The following is a 24,074-nucleotide window of genomic DNA, read 5'->3' as shown; positions in this document are numbered from 1 at the left end:
CTGCAACCATCACACAAACCAGATTTATTTTTATTTTTCTTCAGAGTGTTTGATTTATCGATTGCTCTCGGATGTAATGAAAATTTCAACAAATATAACAAAAAAAAATTCTTTGAAGAACATTACCAACCACAGCTTTAATGTGAAGAAATATGCTATTTTCTGAGCCACTATTTTTTTACTATATTGAGCAGCTCCTCTTAATATTTAGCTGGCAGGCGGTCATGTCAGCATAGATATATATATCCTTTAAATTACAATATGTTTCCTTCTTGAACCACATCAGAAAAATGCACCCAAAACCACTTGACTTATTTAATGCATCAGAGATTTAAAAAGGTAAAAATGATATTTCCACTGGGTTTCACTCAACGGGTGTGGGAGGGGTTGCTCTTCCACTTCCACAGTGTGCAATAAGAGGATCTCCAGTGGTTCATAGACGGCTGATCCTGTCACATGTCATTTGTGCGCGTCAGAGCGGAGGAATGAAGCGGACTGAAGCAACAGCTGCAGAGACTGCAGCAGCAGCAGCAGCAGAAAGCCTCTCAGTGAGATCTCAGTGAGATCCTCCTCAGCGCTGCTCACTCTCAGCTCCGCTCCCAATTACAGGTAAGCTATTTCTATCTGCCTCTAAAATTGGTTTAATTCAGATTTATTCCCTTCTCATTTTCTCTTTCCTTTGGGACAGTAACGAGGCAGGTATCTTTAATTAGATACTTGAGAAAATGAAAGATGAGGAGGGTTAGAAGTTCAGCAAATAGCTGCACTTCATTCAGTATTACTGGCGTCTTTTTCTTTTTCCCCTCACCTGTGCTGTTTAGTAATGTGATCTGATACCTCATTTTCTTTCCTGTTCTTTATTCATTTAGATTATAGTGGCATGACTGTGACTATTTGTGTGATCACTTTGCTTCTGATTATCTATTTGAGTGATCACTTTGCTTCTGAAGATCTATTTGAGTGATCACTTTGCTTCTGAAGATCTATTTGTGTGATCACTTTGCTTCTGAAGATCTATTTGTGTGATCACTTTGCTTCTGGATATCTATTTGTGTGATAACTATGCTTCTGAATATCTATTTGTGTGATCACTTTGCTTCTTAATATCTATTTGTGTGATCACTTTGCTTCTGAATATCTATTTGTGTGATCACTTTGCTTCTTAATATCTATTTGAGTGATCACTTTGCTTCTTAATATCTATTTGTGTGATAACTATGCTTCTGAATATCTATTTGTGTGATCACTTTGCTTCTTAATATCTATTTGTGTGATCACTTTGCTTCTGAATATCTATTTGAGTGATCACTTTGCTTCTTAATATCTATTTGAGTGATCACTTTGCTTCTGAAGATCTATTTGTGTGATAACTATGCTTCTGAATATCTATTTGAGTGATCACTTTGCTTCTTAATATCTATTTGAGTGATCACTTTGCTTCTGAATATCTATTTGTGTGATAACTGCTTCTGATTATTTATTTGTGTGATCACTTTGCTTCTGAATATCTATTTGTGTGATCACTTTGCTTCTGAAGATCTATTTGTGTGATCACTATGCTTCTGAGGATATATTTGTGTGATCACTTTGCTTCTGAATATCTATTATAGAAGCTAAATAACGCAGTGTTTGGTAATTTCTGTGCGTAAAAGCTGCATGTGCCAGTTTTAACGAGGTTACAGGTGCCAATAAGAGCACCTGCGCCTTAGCCACATGTATAAAAACAGCAGCATAAAACAAATCGGATGCATAATTGCTTTCTTTTCTCAGTTTTCACCGTCTTTACTGGTCTTCCTAAAAGATAGAGCAGACAGCTGCAGCTGATTCAGAACCTGCTGCTGCTGCTGCTAGAGTCCTCACTAAGACCAAGAAAGTGGATCATATCAGTCCAGTTCTGAGGTCTCTAACTGACTCTCTGTCTCTCAAGGAATTGATTTCAAAATACTGCTGCTGGTTTACAAAGCACTAAATGGTTTAGGGGCCAAAATACATTTCTGATCTTCTGCTATGTTATGAACCATCCAGACCTCTCAGGTCGTCTGGATCAGGTCTGCTTAGTGTCCCCAGAGCTTCTATCCTAGTTTTTATTTTTAGCTTGTTTTTATTTTCTAATCTTTAATGTTTTTATGTTTTTATAACTGTTTTAATTATGTCTTAAAGGGACTGTTTGTAACTTTTTAAGCGTATAAATGTACTGGGTCAAGCTCCCATGCTCGCGCTCGCATATCGCGCGCTCGCATATCGCGCGCTCGCATATCGCGCGCTCGCGTGTGGCCGGAGTCACTGCTCCTCTGCCTGCTTGTCTTCACTCACACAGCGCGTGTACTCGCTGTCTCGCTCCACCTCTAGACGTGAACGCGCGCACACTCCACACTGCAGAAGAGTTAGTTTAGCTCTGAGAATATCTAGTGAATGCACAGGGGACGTTTGTGCAGAAATAACTGCTGCTGCTCCTCCAGACCAACAGAGGTTTCCCGTGTCTTGTGAAGTGACGGTGCCCCGTAATGAGAAACGTTATCGCCTCCGACCGGGTGCCGGTGTCTCCCCTGCAGGCGCTGTCTGGAGGCGATAACGTTTCTCTTCCTGCTCCAGCCCCGGCACCGACCCGCTTTTGCTGAAGCAGGAAAAGCCAACACTAGTAACAGCATTGATTCATGGAGAGACCTCCATCTGGTCAGCTAACATTACTGCCAAGCAGGTGAAATATAGAGTGATATTGTGGTTTTAGCTGACGTGTGTCGCTCGTTCATGTCTATGTAGAGCGAGCACAAGGGCGAGCCCGACGCTGACTTTCGTTGACTTAACGGCTACAGGTGTCGCTGTTAACAAGCATTTCTGTTTCTTACAAACAGTCCCTTTAATTTTGTTTAACTCCAAAAACTGCCAGAACTGTTCTAACTAGGTTACAGGTGCCAGTAAACGAGCACCTGCGTCTTGGCCACATGTATAAAAACAGCAGCATAAACAAATCGGATGCATAATTGCTTTCTTTTCTCAGTTTTCACTGTTGAAAGTTCCAGTTGGAGAGATGCAGATGGAGATGGAGAGGAAAGACGCAGTCTAGGAGTAGCCTTGGAGGATTCCTGCCTTGTATATTTGTGCCTCCCTGTCAGTTCATGATGTTCCACCAGCTGACGGATCAGACAGTGAACGGCAGCTGCCAGGGAGCCTCCTCCTCGGCGTGCAACAAGAGCACCGATGGAGACGCGCTCCAGCTGCCCACCTTCTCCACTGCGGCCAAAGTGCGCGTCATCATCACCTTCAGCCTGTGTGCGGTGTCTGCCGTGTGCAACCTGGTGGTGCTGTGGGCTGCAAGCAACGGAGGCAAACGCAAGTCCCACGTCCGGATCCTCATCATGAACCTGACCGTGGCCGACCTGCTGGTGACCTTCATCGTGATGCCCGTGGACGCGGTGTGGAACATCACGGTGCAGTGGCAGGCCGGAGACATCGCCTGCAGGCTGCTGATGTTCCTGAAGCTGGTGGCCATGTACTCCTGTGCTTTTGTGACTGTGGTCATCAGCTTGGATAGACAGTCTGCCATCCTCAACCCTCTGGGCATCAGCGAGGCCAAGAGGAAAAGCAAAATCATGCTGACTGTGGCCTGGACGATGAGTGTAATCCTCTCGCTCCCTCAGGTAAGGAGAAAAAAAATCACATTTTCGTTTTTGCTCTGCCACTCATCAAATACTTGAACCCTCTCTATACACACCATATGAGGCTTTGTGCCACATGACAGCTGCTGGTTGTTGTACCTCTCTCACCATCTCTGTTTTATTTGCAGGAGAATGAAACCCTTGTTCAAACACTGCCAGTGTGCTTTTCCCCCGAAGTGAATCCATCTCTTGACCCCAGTATGCAGAAATATTCAAATACACCATTTCAGAATAGGCGAAAATAACACATTTGTACTGCATGCAAAAAACGACATGCTCTATTATGTCTCATAAGTTGTTGCAGCAATTTTTGGGTTGATACTATTTGTTACACAGATTTGGTGATAAATTTAACCATTTTATACCACTTGAGAATTAATAAAAATGATCAATAATCCCTCCAAAATACCATATTAAGACACCAATACCTTGATAAACACCCCAGAAAAGACAAGAATTGCATTTTTCGGTGATTGGATGGTGAGCACTTCTGTTTTGGAAACTGCTCAAAAACCCCCTTATTGTCAATCTACCTGGCAAAGCCACACATCCTCTGAATGCTCTAGGTCTCTAGTTTGTGTCTGTAAAGTTTCATTGGGCTGTGATTATCCTAGAGGACTAACATCATCACACATTAATACAATTGGGCTTAATGGATCCACAAGAGTCTCAGCTTTACAGTGATACCCAATTTATGTAATTCCAAGACTCTTTAGGGACCCCAGTATGCAGAAATATTCAAACACACCATTTTAGAATATAGGCGAAAATAACACATTTATACTGCATGCAAAAAACGACATTGTTTTTGCACAAAACTGCATCTGATTATCATAAAGTGGACGTGTCTGTAAAGGGGAGACTCGTGGGTACCCAGAGAAGCAATTTCATTCACATATCTTGAGGTCAGAGGTCAAGGGACCCCTGTGAAATTGACCATGCCAGTTTTTCCTCTGCAATATTTTGCCTAACTTTGGAGCGTTATTTAGCCTCCGGCATGGTTGGTACCAATAGATTCCTTTGGTTTTCTAGTTATATATGTTATATATTATATATGATAGCTGTAAAACTGTTGGCTGGTGGGTCTCAAAGGGGATAAACACTGCCAGTGTGCTTTCCTCCAGTGAATCCATCTTGTTTTGCTGAAAAGGGAGAAGGTGAAGGTTAATTAAATAATTGGTCATGTCTGCAGGAAACACGATTAAACATTCAGGTAATCAATGCAAAAAAAAAAGAGAGAAATCTTATGTAACATGAAAAATGCAGCTGGCTCACTCATGCTATTCATCTTCTTTATAAAGTAAAACACCTACAAAGGCCCACTTTGCCTCCAACTGTTGTACTCATTAAATTAAGTTGTATTGTTAATTACAATGTTCGGGAAGCTTCACAATAATTCACATTAATTTGGATATGATGTGCTCTAGCACAAGGTCCTGGTCCTGGTTAGGGGGGTACAGGGGATCTTTATGGGGAGATAGCAGGTAAGCATAGATGTCACATGAAAGTGGTGTGCATTAAATCTGAAAGCTGGGAACCTGAAGATTCATTTGAGATGCAGTTCAGCACTTTAAGTTGTTCTAGTCATAAATAAGAAAAAATAATTGATTGATTAATTACACAACACTATGATATACACCGATCAGCCATAACAGTAGGACAACATGGGCACCCTGACCGGTCCGCGGCTACGCAGCTCCATACACAACAAACTGCAATGCACTGTGTGTTCTGACACCTTTCTATCGGAAGCAGCATTAACTTTTTCAGCGATTTGAGCTCCAGTAGCTCTTCTATTGGATCGGACAACACGGGCCAGCCTTCACTCCCCACGTGCATCAATGAGCCTTGGGTCTGACCCTGTCGCCGGTTCACTGGTTTTCCTTCCTTGGACCACTTTTGGTAGGTCCTGACCACTGCAGACCGGGAACATCCCACAAGAGCTGCAGTTTTGGAGAAGCTCTGACCCAGTCGTCTAGCCAGCACAATTTGGCCCTTGTCAAAGTCGCTCTCATCCTTACGCTTGCACACAAAGTTCAAAGTTCAAAAGGTTCACTTGCTGTCTATTATATCCCACCCACTGCCTGGTGCCATTGTAACGAGATAGTCAATGTTATTCACTTCACCTGTCAGTGGTCATAATGTTATGGCTGATCGGTGTAAGTATATGATGGCCATCCCCATGCTCTATTATGTCTCATAAGTTTCTGCAGCAAATTTTTGGGTAGATACCATTTGTTACACAGATTTGTTGCTAAATTTAACCATTTTTTACCACTTGAGAATGAATAAAAATGATCAATAATCCCTCCAAAATACCACATTAAGACACCAATACCTTGATAAACACCCCCAGAAAAGCCATGCTGTGCTTTGGTATCAAATACTTTTGACATTTGGAGATTTCTGCAAGAATTTCATTTTTCGGTGATTGGATGGCGAGCACTTCTGTTTTGGAAACTGCTCAGAAACCAACTTATTGTCAATATACCTAGACCTAGAGCATCCTCTGAATGCTCTAGGTCTGAAGTTTGTGGCTGTAAAGTTTCATGAGGCTGTGATTATCCTAGAGGTCACCACAGCTCATTTTATACAGTTAGGTCAAGTTAAAAAAGGGTATCACTACAATGAAATTGCTACTTTGGGGACTAACATCATCAAACATTAATACAACTGGACTTAATGGATCCACAAGAGTCTCAGCTTTACAGTGATACCCAATTTATGTAAATCCAAGACTGTTTAGGGACCCCCGTATGCAGAAATATTCAACACACCATAGGCGAAAATAACACATTTGTACTGCATGCAAAAAACTACATTGTGTTTGTACAAAACTGCATCTGATTATCATAAAGTTGGCATTTCTGTAAAGGGGAGACTCGTGGGTACCCAGAAAAGTCATTTTTATTCACAGTTCTTGAGGTCAGAGGTCAAGGGACCCCTGTGAAATTGTCCATGCAAGTTTTTCCTCTGCAATATTTTGCCTAACTTTGGAGCGTTATTTAGCCTCCGGCATGGTTGGTACCAATAGATTCCTTTGTTTCTCTAGTTATATATGTTATATATTATATATTATAGCAGTACCTAGCTCTAAAACTGTTGGCTGGTGGGTGTCAAAGGGGATAAACACTGCCAGCATGCTTTCCTCCAGTTAATCCATCTTGTTTAGTTTTGCTGAAAAGGGGGGTGAAGGTTAATTAAATAATTGTTCAAGTCCGCAGAAAAAACAATTAAACATTCAGGTAATTAATGCAAAAAAGAGAAATCTTATATAACGTGAAAAAGGCAGCTGGCTCACTCGCTATTCATCTACTTTCTTACAGCAAAACACCTAAGGTGCGCTTAGCCTCCACCTGTTGTACTCATTAAATTAAGTTGTATTGTTAATTACATGGTGTGGGAAGCTTCACAATAAACCATTAATTTGGATATGATTTGTTCCAGCACACGGACACCAGCACAAGGTCCTGGTCACTGGTTGCTTAACAACGTTATGAGAAATACACAACAGTCATTGAATTGGTTTTAACTACTGAACACAAATGAGGCAGCGGCTCGCCTGAATCAAATTGGATTTCTAATCAGGTTTCTCATCAAGGGATCATTGACCTGACAGGCTTTCAGGAGGTTTGCAAATGGACAGGTGTAAGATCATCTTTTTATGTCCTCAACCTCACCTAGTGCGACTGGACCACACTGGGGTGAAAGAAGTCAAAATCTGACTGCTAAACTTTTCATATAGACTCAGTGAGTATTTAGGGACGGGGCCGCAGCTACACCGAGGACACTGAGGCCATGTCCTCTGATTTGTTCCTTGGAATTTGGGGATTTTAACAACTTGAAGAGATAAATTACATTTAGTGGGTTTTCAAGAGAGTCAATATCTTTAAATGTGAGACTCTCCTCCCAAGAAAAATGGCAGCAGCTACATTACTATAATGTTTGACGTCTAATCAAACATTTCTTAGGCGGTGGGACCGTACAAACATGATGGCTCTAGAAGACCATATGGAAGCAATGCAAGATATTGACCTCATCCTGGTGTAAATGAAACAAATGAAATATATGTAATAGTATAATAGTGTGGGACATTACTGTCCCATGATACATGGGCATATAATTAATTAAATTATTTTTTTAAATACAGCAAAACCCGCTAAAGATAGGCGATAGACTCCTTTCCTATTGCGAGTATGCTGGTGCTCTTGCACTGGCCTTTCTGTTTTTTTTCCTGCTGCATCACGTAGGGCTGCACAATTAATCAAATATTATTCTCGATCACGGTTTTGGCTTCACACAATTAAATGAACATGATCGACTGTGATATTGACGTTTAAAGTATATACTCTGCTCATAGAAAACTTCACTGCATATCAAAAAAATTGATAAGTAAATCTAAATCTAAAAATGAAAATCAAGCGCTTCTGAAACTAACAGCCAGCCACCAGGGGGCGATCAAGATGTTTTGGCTTCACTTTTGGGGAGCTGTTGTGCTGCTATGCCTACAAAATGAAAAAAATCCACAGATTTAAAACCTTTTTTCTTGAATTGCCAACTTTTGTACTTTTTTGTTCCTTTTGTACTGTAATTATACATTTTAAGCATGACTTTTTGTAATTTTCCCACAACTTTCTGGTGTTGAATAACTGTTCATCTAACTGCACCATAACCATCTGTAACTCAGTCAGATCAGAATCACGGCCACTGCCACCGTCCCGTGATTCACCCATGTTTGGCGTGTGTCATCATTATTTTTCTGGGCCACTGCATAACCGTAACAAGTAACAGTTTTCATGACACTATACATGTGATGTGGCCTGATTTAGACTTATTTTAACCTTCATCTGACACAGTCTGGATTTAGCTCCTGAGAGTGTCAAGCAGAGTGGCCCGGGAGAGGTGGCAGGAAAGACAACTGGCAAGTTTCCGTTTTTATTTTAAAGATTCACGACGCAATACTCAGCTATCTGAGTGGCTCCTGCTGCTGTGCATCTAAAGCATCTTTTCAGACGGTGGAGGTAGCAGAGATGGTGGCTGCAAATATTAATAAGGTAAAACAAGAGTCTTCTTTATCCACATTGTTGTGCCTGCAACCTATTGTTGTCCAAATAGTGCTCAGAGATAATCAGTGATGTCTCAAAATCTGCTTCACTGACTGTGCGACTGATGCAAAGTTAACACCCCAATAGTTACCAGCCTCACGCTGTGATTGGCTGATTGGCTGATAAGTATTCTAATAAGAGCCAATATGTCATGATGCAACGCTGTTCCCTGCACCTGCACCCTCTCACGGCAGGGAGACATCTGAGAAATCCCTGTGTGCTCAGAAGCTTCTGCAAAGGTTCTTCGAAAGGCAAAGGGTAATCTCAAAAACCTTTTGGCTGTTTATTTTTCAACCTTTGAAAATCAAAAGGGACCAAAAAGCTGCACACATGCAGCGATTGGGTCCTAAAAACTCTCATCAAGACAACAATCAGAACAAAATGAACCCCAGAGCCTTTGAGGGATGCACAAATAAGACTTCTACTCCTATTTGTTTTGTTATCTTCTTTAATTTCTGCATTTTTGCATCATTTGCATTATCGGCTAAATGATGATTTGAACAAGGATCTTTAAGATTTATGATGCAGCACTTACTAAAAGCATTAGTAAGCTGGCTTCCATACTGCTTATTATTCACTCCAAGACCTAGTTCAGAGCATTTACAGCACTGCTTCATAAAACAACAACCATATCCCGAGACAGCACGTTGATATTCACACAACATCGCTCACAACATTTTTAAAATGATTGTTTCCCACAATATCTTCATGTGGAAACTACAGTATAATTGAGGTAAAGGAAAGATTGTGCTTGTGGCAACTATGCCTAAGATATGGTTAAAGCTGCTATAATTAGTATTTTTATATTAACAATATAACAGTTGACTATGTATGTAAAAGGTATCGCTCATAGCGCCACACTTACAGAGAATTATTACCAACTCTGCAGTTGCCCTCAGCTTTTTGGAGTTTTTCAGTGTTTGCACAAGTGTTCCGTATTTTTCGTATGCTTTTTTAAAAAAACGGTCATCAGTTAAAAATCGTTAAGCACAGAAACCTTGCATTTTATTATTATTATTAACAAGATAAAACTGAATTAATTACAGTTTGTGGGTGCAATGGATAGCACTAGTCCCAAGCGGGGCTAATGAATGATGACATCAGCAAGAAGGTGTTGTTTAGCTGCCTAGAGCACCATCATTACTGTCTAATCTTTTGTACATCAGTGGTTTTGCGACCATCACTGATTCCAAGCTGCTCTGCAATCATCTGCCACAATCTATCTTTAAAGTCCACATCTCTGTATGTTTTTATTTCTTTATCGTTTATCTTTATTTCTTTATTTGTCATTTGCAAAAAAAACACAGAAAATCAAACCTAAAAAAACTCTGATACAAACAGTTGTTAACAGCGACACCTGTGGCCTTGAAATCAACGAAAGTCAGCGTCGAGTATCGCTCAAAACATTGAGGCGACACACGTCAGCTAAAAGCACAATATCACTCTATATTTCAGCTGCTTGGCAGTAATGTTAGCTGACCAGACAAAGGTCTCTCCATGAATCACTGCTGATACTGTGTTTGCTTCTCCTGCCTCAGCGCAGGCTCAGGCAGCGGGGCTCCTCAACGAGTGACGTTATCGCCTCCCGACCGCAGCCGGCAGCCGTAGACACCGGCACCTGGTCGGTAACGAGACGACAACGTAACACGTGGAGGAGCCCCGTCACTTCACAAGACACGGGAAACCTCTGTTGGTCTGGAGGAGCTGCAGCATTTATTTCTGCACAAACGTCCCCTGTGCATTCACTAGATATTCTCAGCGCTAAACTAACTCTCCTGCAGTGTGGAGTGAGCGCACATTCACGTCTAGTAGAGGTGGAGCGAGTACGCGAGAACGCGCGCTCTGTCTGAGTGAAGGTAAGCAGGCAGCGGAGACGAGGCTCCGGCCACACGCGAGCGCGCATATGCGAACGCGCATGTGTGCCGACCCGCTACATTTATACGCTTAAAAAGTTACAAACAGTCCCTTTAAGCAGCTAGAGAACCAGATATTTTCCTCAAAAATCGGTTGTGACCTGAACAGAACTCATTCATCAGGTGGTCATAAAGCATGACTCCAAATGCATTCTGGATGTGTAAATAAGCAAGTTTGTTAACAAGTTCACCTGTTCAACTTCATAAGGTGATTATATGCAAGTGTTGCATTTTCAGCTTCTTTCTGCTGCCTCCAAGTGGCCACAAAATCAGATAACGCTGCTTTAAAGTTAAGCAGCTTGGAAAACTTTTTTGGGCTCGGCGAGGATCACGGTTACGGCGAACAAAAGCAAATATTACTTGGAGGTCTGTGACACAATCTCTGGGCTGAAAAGCGCAGCACCAGAAAAGAAAAAAAAAAAAAAAAGTAGGACATATCTCAGCAAAAAAAAAAGTTAATCCAGGCTCAGTTTTGCAACATCGTCCAGTAAAACAGCTGAATAATCTACATCGCCTTGCAAGTTTTGAGACTGAGGACAACATTATTGCTCACGTAGCAAAAACACTGTGCAGTGTCTTCAAACTGGACCCTCTGGTCCATAGCTCGTCTTCTCACTTGTAACCAGTAGCAACTAGCCCTCAGCAACACACATCTTTCCAATTTTTAATGAAGTCAGGGTTGTATTACATATGACTGAAATGAAGAAGAGGTGAAGATGATGAGAGATGACATTTTAATACACATGTAAAATACCAAAGACGCCTGGAATCGATCTCAAGGTGGTACAGCTGACATTTAATCATCTGTTTCACCACCAGGTGTGATATTAGAGGCTGCTGGAGCTCTGAACTGAATATTGGATATACTGAATATAGCATTATCTCACCACATACCTGTCATCGTCTCTACCGTGGAAGATCACAGGGGCAAATCTCCATTTACAAATTGTATAAAGCTGTAATCCTTAAAAATTAAGAAAAAAAAACTTGCATATAAAAGCAGGGTTTGTTATACAGGTGTTTTTCTCCTTTATAAGACAAAAAGCTATGAAATGAAAAGGACGTTTCATACGTAAGCCACCTCTACTCCGAGCTTTGCACCTGTATCACAAGTGTCACTGGGAACATAGATGAAACAGTGCTTCATCAGTGACCCCCTCCTGTAAAATGACACCTGGAGACCCTCAACGATCGAACATTATGTCCAAGACATTCAGTCACCGAAGAGGCAGCGTCAAACCAGCGAGCTGCGACGATTCCAGCTGTGTACTTGAGTTGCATATCACACCCCGAAGCTCACAGTGGAAAACTGAATGAGATCAGGCTCTGTAGCCACTCAATGTTAAAGGTAGTGAAATGGGTTTTAATCAGAAAGGTATGCTCAGTTATTTAATGAATTCTTTTATCACGGAGCAGCTTACGCAGAGATGTAGTGGGTAAAGATGAAATGCCTTAAGCTGTCTTTGTTTGAACCTTTTTTTCCATTATTTTTTTATGAAAAGCTGCATTTTCTTCGGTCTGAAAGGCTTCGTATGGGTTCAAAGACATGGCAGTGACTCCAATCCGGCTTCTGTAAACTAGACAGCTTGTATTCTTATTTATCCTCGTGACATTTGACTTATGTGTCACATTGTAGAAAGTGGTGTGCAGCAAATATTTCTGAAGCCATCAGCTAATCCTGTTTCATCCTGTCGTCTGATTACAGGAGGCATTAAACCTCCAGAAGCGTTAAGGTGGCAGGAATGAGTGACCTTGATTAATAGTAACGTCTATGAGTCACTCTGATGTTGAAAGGCTTCATTTGTTGTTGTAGTGAGGTGATAGGTGTATCTTCTATTTATAGATACATAGTGTATTATGTTATGTTGCCTAATTTCACTAGTTTCACTAGTTTCACTATTTTCGTAAAGCATTTTGTAATCTGTTTTATTGCCTCCGTGCCGGCGACATGTTTTCGGGTTGTCCATCCATCTGTCTGTCTGTACGCCTTGAGCGAATTTTCTTCAAATTTGGCACAAACGTCCACTTGAACTCAAGATGAAGTGACATCGAATTTGGTGGGCAAAGGTGCTAATTATGACAATTTCACACTATTCTATAACAGGATAAAATGATGAAGTGATGACATTTTGGACAGACATGAATGTAAACTGCAACTTGACTGGTTGGCGGAGGCATACAACTGCGAGGCGGTAATTCTAGTTTTTCATATCCTGTATAAATAAAAAGTCTAATACTAGACTTTATAATGACGTGTAGATATATCATAGACTCTATATAAGAAGTGGACGTAATCACCGTGACTTCACCCATTGGTTTGTGGACTGCCGTTTTGAAGCCTTGAGTTCGGCATTTTGGCCGTTGTCATCTTGTTTTTTTGCAACCAGAAGTGAAACAAGACGGTGGAGCTAAGTACAACCAAACTCTGAATAAGACATTTTTAGGAAACCAAAATGTTAACTTTCATAAACTGAAAGCAAACTGAAAGCATACCCTGCTTTATGGTCTATTTGACTCTAGATGGGACCATAATTTACTAAATGAACATCATGCTGTATTGAAGACGACTTGAAACTAGTGATTGAGACCATAAACTCATGTTTACAATGTTTACTGAGGTAATAAATCAAGTGAGAAGTAGGGTCACTTTCTCATAGACTAAAATACAGTCAGACTTCTTTTTTGCAACCAGAGGAGTCGCCCCCTGCTGGCTATTAGAAAGAATGCAGCTTTAAGGCACTTTATCATTGGCTTTACTTCACAGACCTGGAGGTTGTCCACTGAGACATACATTATACTACATCAATAATCATGGGACCATACAATGATTGAAACATACTCAGCATGATCAGGAAGAACTTATCATAGATAATAAAATTAGGTGACCTGTCTCGTGTTGTGGTGTTTGAAACAAATTAAATAAACTGTTATTGTATCAATCAATTAATCAATCAATCAATCAAGCTAAACTCACACAACTACTAATAACATAATAATACACTTAAATTACAGAAAGCCTTTTAAAGGGAGTTCTTTCTTAACCAATGTCAAGCAATACAATGAAATAGATAGTAGATCATGTGGTTAATTCAGCATGAACATTGTGACTAAATATGAACCTTTAGATTGATTAAATGGTTCTTAGTAGTAGAGCTCATAGGAGAAATACATAAAAAATATATTAATTATTAATATATTAATTGATATTAAACTGGTCTACAGTACATGATGCCTTATGAACAGATAAAAAAAGGAAAAATAAATGTTGAACGGTGAAGCAAGAACCTCTCTGTCCTCAGTAGGAACCTCTAGCGTGCCGTCCATGGAGCTTTCCAGGTTGAAGTCCTGAATAATGAGAGTGAATGAACCCTTGAGGCTTGTTCCTGCTGTGACTCATTTACATGTAAAGTTCCTTCATGGATCTCTAACCTAAACAGTAACAGAAGGGCCTTAAGGTGGAAACATTCATTACTGTATAAACTTCTTCAGTTTCTGTTCCTCGTGGACCCTCAGACAGGGTTTCCTCACTTCAGGCAGATGATGAGTGATGACAGTTAAGAGGACACAGATCAAACGTCTCTGGGTTACTGCCGAGCTGCCTAATCCAGCAGGAGTAGAAGAGATGGAGCAACATCTAACTTTAACTCTATGAAATTCAGTACTTTCATGCACAAATGGTGTCATATTGACACTCTGCTGATCTCCAGCACTCAGGCCTCGTTCCTACAACCAGAGCACATCAATGTTTTTCTCAATATTCATGTTGTATTATTTCTTTGTGTCTTGTGTGGATTTAAGACAGACGACTTATTGAAAATTTCAGAGTGATTTCCTACAATTTGTCTCACTAATTTAGTGCACAACATGGAACCTAATTGTGACTTTGAGCTCATTGTTTCACACAACAGGCATCAGCGTATCCTCATACAACAGCTTGTATGATATTTTGTGAAAAAGTTATTCCTCCTTTTTTCGTTTTCCTACGAATGTTCAGTTAAACGTGTCAATTTACGCTCGTTGCATGCATACAGCATTTTCAAAATAAACTTCTGTCTTCGCAGGAAACAACTTGGTTAGGTTTAGACAACAAAACTACTTAGTTGGGTTTAGGAAAAGATTGAGTTGGTTAGGTTTAGGCAACAAAACTCCTTAGTTAGGCTTAGAAAAATATTGTGGTTTGGCTTAAAATCACTCAGGAAGTGCTGTAACTTAAGTACAGAAGTTACGTGACAAATAAATCAATATTTAGTCATTATATATGCTAAACTATCAATTTGGAACGTTGATTAATAATTAAATTAATAACTATAACCAAAATAGATAGTAAAGGTTGAAGGATATCGGAGTTCTTGACATAGCAGAGGTTGGCATTATTCACTCTTGTGCAACATTAAAGAGACCAGCATGTATATTCCACAAACATTTATTTACAAGATAATAAAGGTTCAAAACACAACATTAATCTAACTAAATAACTAAACTAAACAAACCAAACACAGTGTGTGTGTGTGTGTGTGTGTGTGTGTGTGTGTGTGAGAGAGAGAGAGAGAGGGGGGGGGAAACAAGATGGGTTCTTGTCTCAAAATGTCTGTATGGCCTACAAACAAAATGACGAGCACTGTAAAACTACAAAGATGGCTGAATCAAAGATGGCGGAATCAAAGATGGCCGTCAGCATGTCATCACATGACCTCTTTGTTCTAGGACAGAGAGGGGGGTGATGTGTGGGTTAAGATTATCTGAAGCTGTATGTTTATGTTTAACTAATTCACAGTTTCTGTATGTGATCTTAATGTGTGTTAGATATGCAGTGGGTTAGAAAAGATGGTTAGTTGCATGCAAGACCTTGTCTATGTGAAGCATAAACTAAACACATCAGATGTGGCAAAGCCAGTTACCCAGATATCAAATACAGATAAATCAACACAGTCAAACTCAATGAATAACATTAAACCAAATCAATACAAGTACTTTCTAGAAATCAAAGTTGGACAGTCTTGCTCAGCCATGTGCGATTGCTAATGCTAAGGCCCAGTACGTTACCAATCCATGGAAGAACCGGTTTTGTGATTCCATGTGTTGAAGTTGTGGTTCCAAGTCAAAGAGGTCGTCTTTGCTGTTAGTTTGGTGCTAACTTCTTTGCTTGATAGCTTGAAGTTAGCTGGTGAAAAGGGCAGAGCACTCGCGTCGTCTGCCGTTTGGTTCCTTGGTTGCAATGGCTGTTTCCTAACAGGCCATTGATCAGAACCAGAACTGGTTTGCAAGTTCTGGACTTGAGAGCCGTTCACCTCAACCAGGTCAGCCTGGGTTGAGTAGATGAAGAGCAGAGAGAGCGCAGCAGCTCACCTCTGGCACGTCAGGAGAGATGAGCAGATGAGAAGAAAGAGTCGAAAGAGAAGGAACAAAGAACATTCCTCTGGTTTTGTTCTGTGTGATTTTCACACCTCTGGGTGAAATGTTACTGTAGCCAATGAGGACTGAGATGAGTCCTGTGGTCAAGGATCAGGTTACTGAGTTCATGAGGTCACTTGAAACCAGCCAGATGCTGGGTCCCTACACCGGCAAGATAAATATAGTTTGTTTTTCCTCAGATGCACAAAGCTAAAGGCTTTTTGTGTCCAATGAAAAATGTTAAGTGTAAATCTTTTTACTGACGTTATCATCTTCGTCAGTCTATTAGACATACCACACCATTAATTTCAAAATGGCAAGGACACATTCAGCTGTTATGGACATGTTTAGTGTTATAACAGCTGAATGAGTCTGCTTTATACATTTACTTAAAAGCTCTGGAGTGCCACAGTTTGATTCAGACACATTCAGAATATAACAAAGCCATTCAATATACGAATTATTATTATAACTATTACAATATTCAGACATTATGTCAGCTAATAATACGAGACACATTCAAGATTTCAAGGAATGTACTTGTCTGTGAATGACGTCAGTAATGTCCTAATTCAATTTACAGTCAAACTACGTCAAGCATCTTGAGCCACTGAGACTCTATTCCTCTTCCGATAGGATTTGTTTTATACTTAAAGGGGAACTACGCCCATTTTTAAAATTCATACATGTTATTCCTATGGTCTAATACAGTCCAAAAATAATGGTAAACATACACTTATAAACGTTCTTTAATTGTTTTTTATTTCCAATGTGTGAACAGGTTGTAACCTAACCTAAAAAAATAAGACTATATAGTGATATTGTGATTTTAGCTGTCAATCATGTTCAGTCTCATGTGTGTCGCCTCACTGTTTTGAACGATGCTCGCTCGCGTCTACGTAGTGCGAGCACAAGCGTGGTCACAGGTGTCGCTGTTAACAAGCAATTTCTGATTCTTATATACAGTTCCTTTAATTGTGATTCAGTGTTGCATTTATACTGCATTCACCCATGTGCACAAATCTATGGCGATGGAGCAGCGATGCAAGGACTACCCGGCTATCAATTAGCAATTATTGTTTGACATGTAGACAGGAGGAGTCGGGAATCAAACCACCAACCCTGTACTTATTAGACGACCCGCTCTACCTCGAAACCTCCCCACTGCACATTCAAGTTTGCCAGATTGGCTGCTCTCCATTTGGCTAACGTGGTTCCTCGCTTCCTGCTGGGATGCTGGGACGGAGGGATTTTTATTCACCTAACTGGCTCACTCCAGCATCGTATTGAGATTGACAATTACCGATGATGCACAGAGTCTCCACTGCCCTATGTGGTGAGATAATTAAGTAACACTTTGAAAGGAAAGACCACCTGATGATTGCCACTCTAATTATAGTGATTACAGGTCTATATACTGACGTCAGGGCGTCATGGAAGGTGACTGATGGAAATAACAACAAAGAAACAATTACATGCGTTCATTACGGACAGGACTGATTGGAAGGTAGGCAGCAATCACAATCAGCAGTAAATGCTCTAAATAAAATCACTGTTTTCTGTAAGTAAGTTAGTAAGTCTGACCTTAACAGACTCCGGCTGGATATCATAACCATGACTGTGCAGCTGTATAGGGGAAATATTAGGATACCTAATTTTTTTCCTGAATCAGGCTGGATGCACTTGGATCAGAAAATAAGAAAAGATGGAAAAAAACCCTCATCAGGTGTCTCCTATTCCACTCACATCTATAACCTGAGAGTTCAAACTGGCCTATCAGGTGAGGACTCTAGAATAGAGAGTTGACAGGATTAACAACAAATATACATTGTTTTATTAACTAACTCATCAGCACAAGGCCTCAATACATCCTACAGTATATTGACATAAACACGGTACATTCAAAAGAAACATATTATTTGTACATAATTCAGTATTTAACTTAATTAGCTCTCATTTCATCACACAGTCAAGATCCAATCAAATCCGATAACCTGCCTACTCACACACCACATAAAACAGTTACTGTTGAGGCGTGCTCCCTCTTTAAGCACCGGCACAAGACAGCCTCCACAAAGGAATCAAACTTTGACAGGTTATGATTTTGATTACAGCACGTCATTTAATACACTTTTAAGAAATAAACTTAAAGGGACTGTTTGTAACTTTTTACAGGTATAAATATACCGGGTCGGGATCCCATGCCTGCTCTCGTATGCGCTCGCGTATGCGCGCTCGCGTGTGGCCGGAGTCTCTCCTCCTCTGCCTGCTTGCCTTCACTCACAAACACCGCGCGCGTTCTCGCTGTCTCGCTCCACCTCTACTCGACGTGCATGCACGTTCACTACACACTGAAGAAGAGCTAGTAGCTCTGAGCATATCTAGTGAATTTACGGTGAATGTTTGTGCAGAAATAAGTGCTGCAGCTCCTCCAGACCTAACATTACTGCCAAGCAGGTGAAATATAGAGTGATATTGTGGTTTTAGCTGACGTGTGTCGCCTCACTGTTTTGAGCGATGCTCGTTCATGTCTATTTAGAGAGAGCACAAGCGCGAGCCCGACTCTGACTTTCGTTGACTTTCGTTGACTTAACGGCCACAGGTGTTGCTGTTAACAAGCATTTCTGAAAGTTACAAATAGTCCCTTTAACGTAATGCTGAGAACACTTCTTTGTCTTTGTCAGTCAATGAATTATTTAACTATAGATTAAAGAAAACAAAGAAAACTGTGTGATCCACCTTTCTTAACAAAAGGCTTAAGCAAATAGTTAGTGAGGGAGTTGGTGCTTCCTCACAGTGTTTGTGATTCATTCATGATTCAGAATCTGCACATGTAATATTTTATTCTATGAATAAAAAACAGCTATAGAGCCACCGAGGGGGCTACTATTCCTGTTTCCACAGGTAGTTTGCCAAATCTACACGATTACAGTCATGTGATATTCTAGACCTTTTGAAACTTGACATTTGTATTTCATGTTGCAATGTTTGTAAAAGGGTCATGTCTAGAAGGTAACCCTTAAATTGCAAAACCTCTTGCGAGACACGCTGGACGACGACCTATCCTAACCTTAACAATTTGAGTTCAATACCTAACCTTACCCATCTCGTGAGAGCTTCGCAATTTCCATGTTACCTTCTAGACATGACCTTGTTAATGCAGTAGCTGACCAGAAGTAAACTTGGACCAAAGCTGTTGCTCTAGAATGGCAATGAAAAGGTCTACTGATATTATAGTTGAGCTGCAATGATTTATCGATTAGTTGGCAAATATTAAATTAATCGGCAATTATTTTGATAAACGATTTATCGGTTTGAGTCATCTTTTTTTTAAAGTCTAAATTCTGTGATTCCAGCTTCTTAAATGTGATTATTTTCTGGTTTCTTTACTCCTCTATGGCAGTAAACTGAATATCTTTGAGTTTTTGAAAAAACAAGACATTTAAGGACGTCATCTTGGGCTTTGGGAAACACTGAATGACAATTTTTCACCATTTTCTGACATTTTATAGATTAAACAACTAGTCCATTAATTGAGAAAATAATCCACAGATTAATCGATAATGAAAATAATTGTTAGATGCTGCCCTATATTAGAGTATTGCTGTTTCCACAGCAGCCTGACGGTTTCATTTAGTGTCCCATCAGATCAGCTGACGAATCAATAATCAGATTCTCATAAAATACGGCACAGTTGTGGTTCCATGCTGTTAGCCTCCTCTCTCTCCTCGTATCCTCCATTCTGTCTGACTGATTTAGACTTATTGCTAAGCAAAACTCTTCTTGTCTGTTCATGCAGATGTTTATATTCCACAATGTGACCATCACAGTCCCGCAGAACTTCACCCAGTGCACCACCCACGGCAGCTTCGTCCAGCGCTGGCAGGAGACCGTCTACAACATGTTCACTTTTGTGTGCCTCTTCCTCCTGCCTTTGGTCATCATGATCTTCTGTTACACACGAATCCTCATTGAGATATCCAGCCGCATGGCCCGGGGGAACTGTAAGTCTCACGTTTTTTCTTCAAAAATCAGTCAACATGTGTTTTCTGAGACCCAAAGAGGAGCTGTGCGTGACAAAGATGGTGTTTTCTTCCCTTCCAGTGCTGTCGAGAGATGTTCATCTCCGCCGCTCCCACAACAACATCCCCAAAGCTCGGATGAGGACTCTTAAGATGAGCATCGTCATCGTGACGTCCTTCATCGTCTGCTGGACCCCGTACTACCTGCTGGGCTTGTGGTATTGGCTATTTCCTGAAGAAATGGAGGAGACGGTCTCTCATTCGTTGACTCATATGCTGTTTATCTTCGGCCTCTTCAACGCCTGCCTGGACCCCATCACTTATGGTCTGTTCACCGTTCGTCTTAACCATGGTCTTAAGAGGTGCTTTCCAACTTCAAAGACACGGACTGAATTAGAAAACAACACTTGCCTTGTACACATGACTCGCCTGTCGTCTCGCAGGCAGATCGCCTCGAGTGGCAACAACACAGACGTAGATGAGGGGAACGACAACAACAGCACGAAGAGTGGTTCAAGGCCTGTCCTCCCAGAAAGCAAGATGTGATGCTGTTCTTAATCAGCGTTGTGCTTTTTCCAGAGAGGAGTTTGAGGATGTTGCTTTGACATGATGAAGCTCCATAAAAAATCAAGTGTTCTTTCATTTTTGTTGCACTGATGTAATCGACGATGCATCATAGCTCTGCCCTGGTTTGTTCATCCCACATCTTGGGATTTTGACGAAACGCTGCAGAGTGATGCGTGCAGCATTTTCAGAACTCACCATAATAAGGGTGACGCTGTGCATCACAGAGAATGTCTCACACGCTGCTGATCTGATTTGATCTGGTGAAGCTTAAATACTCATGTGGGAAAGTTTAAATTTGGGTCGAACGGATGACAAATCCGCTTAATGGACTAAAATGTCTTGGACCCATGTGTTCTAGCACCACATCACACTGATTCACAGGTTGAAAGGCAGTCACACTCTGGGAAACACACACAAACACAACCACTGGGTTTTACTGGGTAGATCTCCAGAGGCCTGTACTACGAAGCGAGTTCAACATACCCAGGGTATCCTCTCGTTATCTGGCTTAACTAACCCAAACAAACGAGATCCCGCTATGCGGTCCTTCAGTACGAAGGTGGTTATCAACTCGGTAAATCAACCCAGGGTGTCTCAATCTGGCTATGAGCGCGTTCACATAAAAGGGGCAGTGTTTGCAGCATGTGACCACTCACAATCATGGACAAGTCTACTGTCAGCAGAGCAGCATATTTTACAAACCAAGAGTAAACTATAATATCAGACAAATACGAAGAAGTTAGACGCATAATCCAGACTAAAAGTAACACTGTTGAAGCTGCTTAATGCAGGAAGGACAGCTGGCAAAAGAAAAAATTGCAGATGTGTGAATGCATAAATTAATACTCAAAAGTCAGATATAGGCGTCTATAGATGGGGCAGTGATATTATAAAAATTGTATATAATGGATGGATAGATTACACTTCATTATGCCCTTTGGTGATGACATAGTATGAGTATTTCAGCCTTCTTTTAGCTGCATCCCCGACACCGGCGGTGTGAAACGGACTTGAGAGCAAGTAAAAAAATTAATACAGAAACATAATTCAAAGCGGTAAACACCCACAGTATAGAGCCAACTGTCCTTTCTGTATTTGTCAGTTTAAACTGTGTTGTTTTCAGCCTGAATTCTGACTTTAATTTCTTTGTCTTTGTGTAATATTATCATACGATCCCCGCACCGAGCTCTGATCGGTCAGTAGGCGGTGCTTTTATATGAGTTGATCTGTTATCTGGAACATAACCTGCTCCGGAGCAGGTTAGCTGTTCAGCATAAGTTACCATGGCGATACCCCGGTAAGAAGTGAAACACCATCGTAGGACGGAAAACCCTGAAGTCACCTCGCTAATCCCAAATCCTGCTTTATAGTACAGGCCTCACATGTCCTGTATTATTTCCTGTGTCAAAGAAACCACAGAAACAAAGATGCAAGCATTTGATTAAAGATAATCAAATAGGTCATAAACTGTCTGTGGTGTAACCTTTTTTCATTTATGTTAACATTTTTATTAAATGTTGAACCACAAGGTCCTCTGCTAATTATTGCTGCTTATTTACTGGAAACTGCTCTAAATTGTCATGTGTGGTGCTGTGTGTGCAATATAAAAGACTGTGATTTTGTTTCATTACAAACATGAATGACATGACCATTATTGACCGTGACGGCCTTTTAAATACATGTTATGGTATACAGTTCTATGTATTGAATGTACCCGCGCAGCATGTCGTTGATGTGTTATTGATTGCGTAATTTGTCCGAGATCAATTCTGTATTTACTGTGTTGCACAATATCACAGTGGCGACAATGCTCTGTTAAATGTTCTTGATTCATCGTGCCATTTGTTATATTTTATATTAGTATTAGTGTTATTATGTTGTGAATTGTGATGCTTTCTGTGACCAAGAAATGGATAGAAAAAACTGCTTAATTTAATTATATTGTGATATTGTTAACAGTTAACACTTTTTCTGATATGCAACAAAAAAGAGATGAAAACCATTTGTCTGTTTGTATGATGTTGTTTCTTTCCTGCAAGTTATAGATGATGGGCAAAGTCTTAATGTGCATTGTATACTTGCAATGTGTTTATTTGTTGAATAAAAGGCGTTGGGTGATGCACAAATAATGACCGGCCTCTCACTGAGCTCAATTTGTCATCAGCTGGAAATGGCTCAATCAGAGAAAATGAGACAGCCTTGATGAAGATTATGATGCTTTCACTGTACTATGACTAATATTTCACATCTTCTAATTATTTAACACCAAAAAGAAAACCTTAAATAATTCCTCAAGCGTTTAGTTTAATTGAAAATAGCTGCAGTAATGCTAAATTATCTGGTGAACTGTTGATGTGTGAATCAAAAATCGCAGCTATTATTCCACAGATAGGAGTAGGAACACTTTGCATGTCTTTGTATCTCAATACACAAACTCTATATACAAGAGCGCAGACATTACTGATAGGTATAGAGCTACCGAATAACAGATTTGTCTTTCTATAAATCTCTCTTATGTCAATAACCCACAGCCTTTTACAGTCTAACAAATCGTGGCTGCACTATCAATACCAACGCGATTCATGAGTGACTTCTGTAAACAAAGTCACTCGAACATATATGTTTTTCTTTATTTCTGGAAAATTCAAGAAGGCACTGCAGTGTAGTCAGGAAGTGATACATCAGAGTAGCTCACTTCATTGCATTTCATCTTATTTCTATAAAATCTTGACTGAATTTTGATTAGAAGTCAGGAATGCAAATGTAAATGTGTTGCATTGTCTCTTTTATAAGTGCAAAAACCCCCAGAAAGGAGTTGAGAAAACAATCTCACCTCACAGTCCATTTAGTAGCCGTTCTGGAGCTTTCAATCACATCACATGAGCAGATATGGAATTAAAGATGTTCGCATTTCCACTCTTTCGGAGCACTTTTTAGGACTTCTCATCCATGTGGGCAACTCCATCTGTTGGTAAATATCATGTGATTTGATCAAAAGCTCCACAACAGCTACTAACTGGACATTGTAGTGAGATTTCTCAACTGCTCTTCCAGTTTTTTAAAGCTGAATTTCAAATATTTCCACCTTGTCTCTAACCGTGCTGTCATTTCTTTTGCCAGTGACAAAACCTTTCAGGCACAATTTACAGTAAAACCCCCAAATGTTGCACTGAGAGTGTTACAGCTGACAGCAGAAAATGCCCCTTTTGAGAATTACAGTATTATCTTTTTCCTTTCAATGATTGTGCACACCACTATGTGGGAATAACAGCTATTATCTATTATCTATTATCTATTTTCAGCTTTTTCAGATTTGAGAATCACCGGTTTAATATCAAGAATCCATCCTGCAACACTAGCAATCAGAGTTGAGATCCGGCCAACAGCTGCACGCCTTGTGCAGAATAATACTCCTGTGAT

The 24,074-nt window shown here is 40.4% G+C and overlaps 1 protein-coding gene across 1 annotated transcript; it reads left to right on the top strand.

Moving 5' to 3' along the window:
- Positions 1 to 369: 369 nt before the first annotated feature.
- gnrhr4 (gonadotropin releasing hormone receptor 4) lies at positions 370 to 22,754 on the top strand. Its single transcript, XM_074633002.1, has 4 exons — positions 370 to 609; positions 2,999 to 3,638; positions 19,865 to 20,069; positions 20,170 to 22,754. Exons 2-4 carry the CDS (start codon positions 3,117 to 3,119, stop codon positions 20,631 to 20,633), a joined length of 1,191 nt encoding a protein of 396 aa, XP_074489103.1. The 5' UTR covers positions 370 to 609; positions 2,999 to 3,116; the 3' UTR covers positions 20,634 to 22,754.
- The last annotated feature ends 1,320 nt before the right edge of the window (positions 22,755 to 24,074 follow it).

The sequence above is a fragment of the Sebastes fasciatus genome, chromosome 4 (genome assembly GCF_043250625.1).
Source record: "Sebastes fasciatus isolate fSebFas1 chromosome 4, fSebFas1.pri, whole genome shotgun sequence".
NCBI lineage: Eukaryota > Metazoa > Chordata > Actinopteri > Perciformes > Sebastidae > Sebastes > Sebastes fasciatus.
Note: the sequence above shows the minus strand (reverse complement) of the source record. Positions and strands in the feature narration are given on the sequence as shown.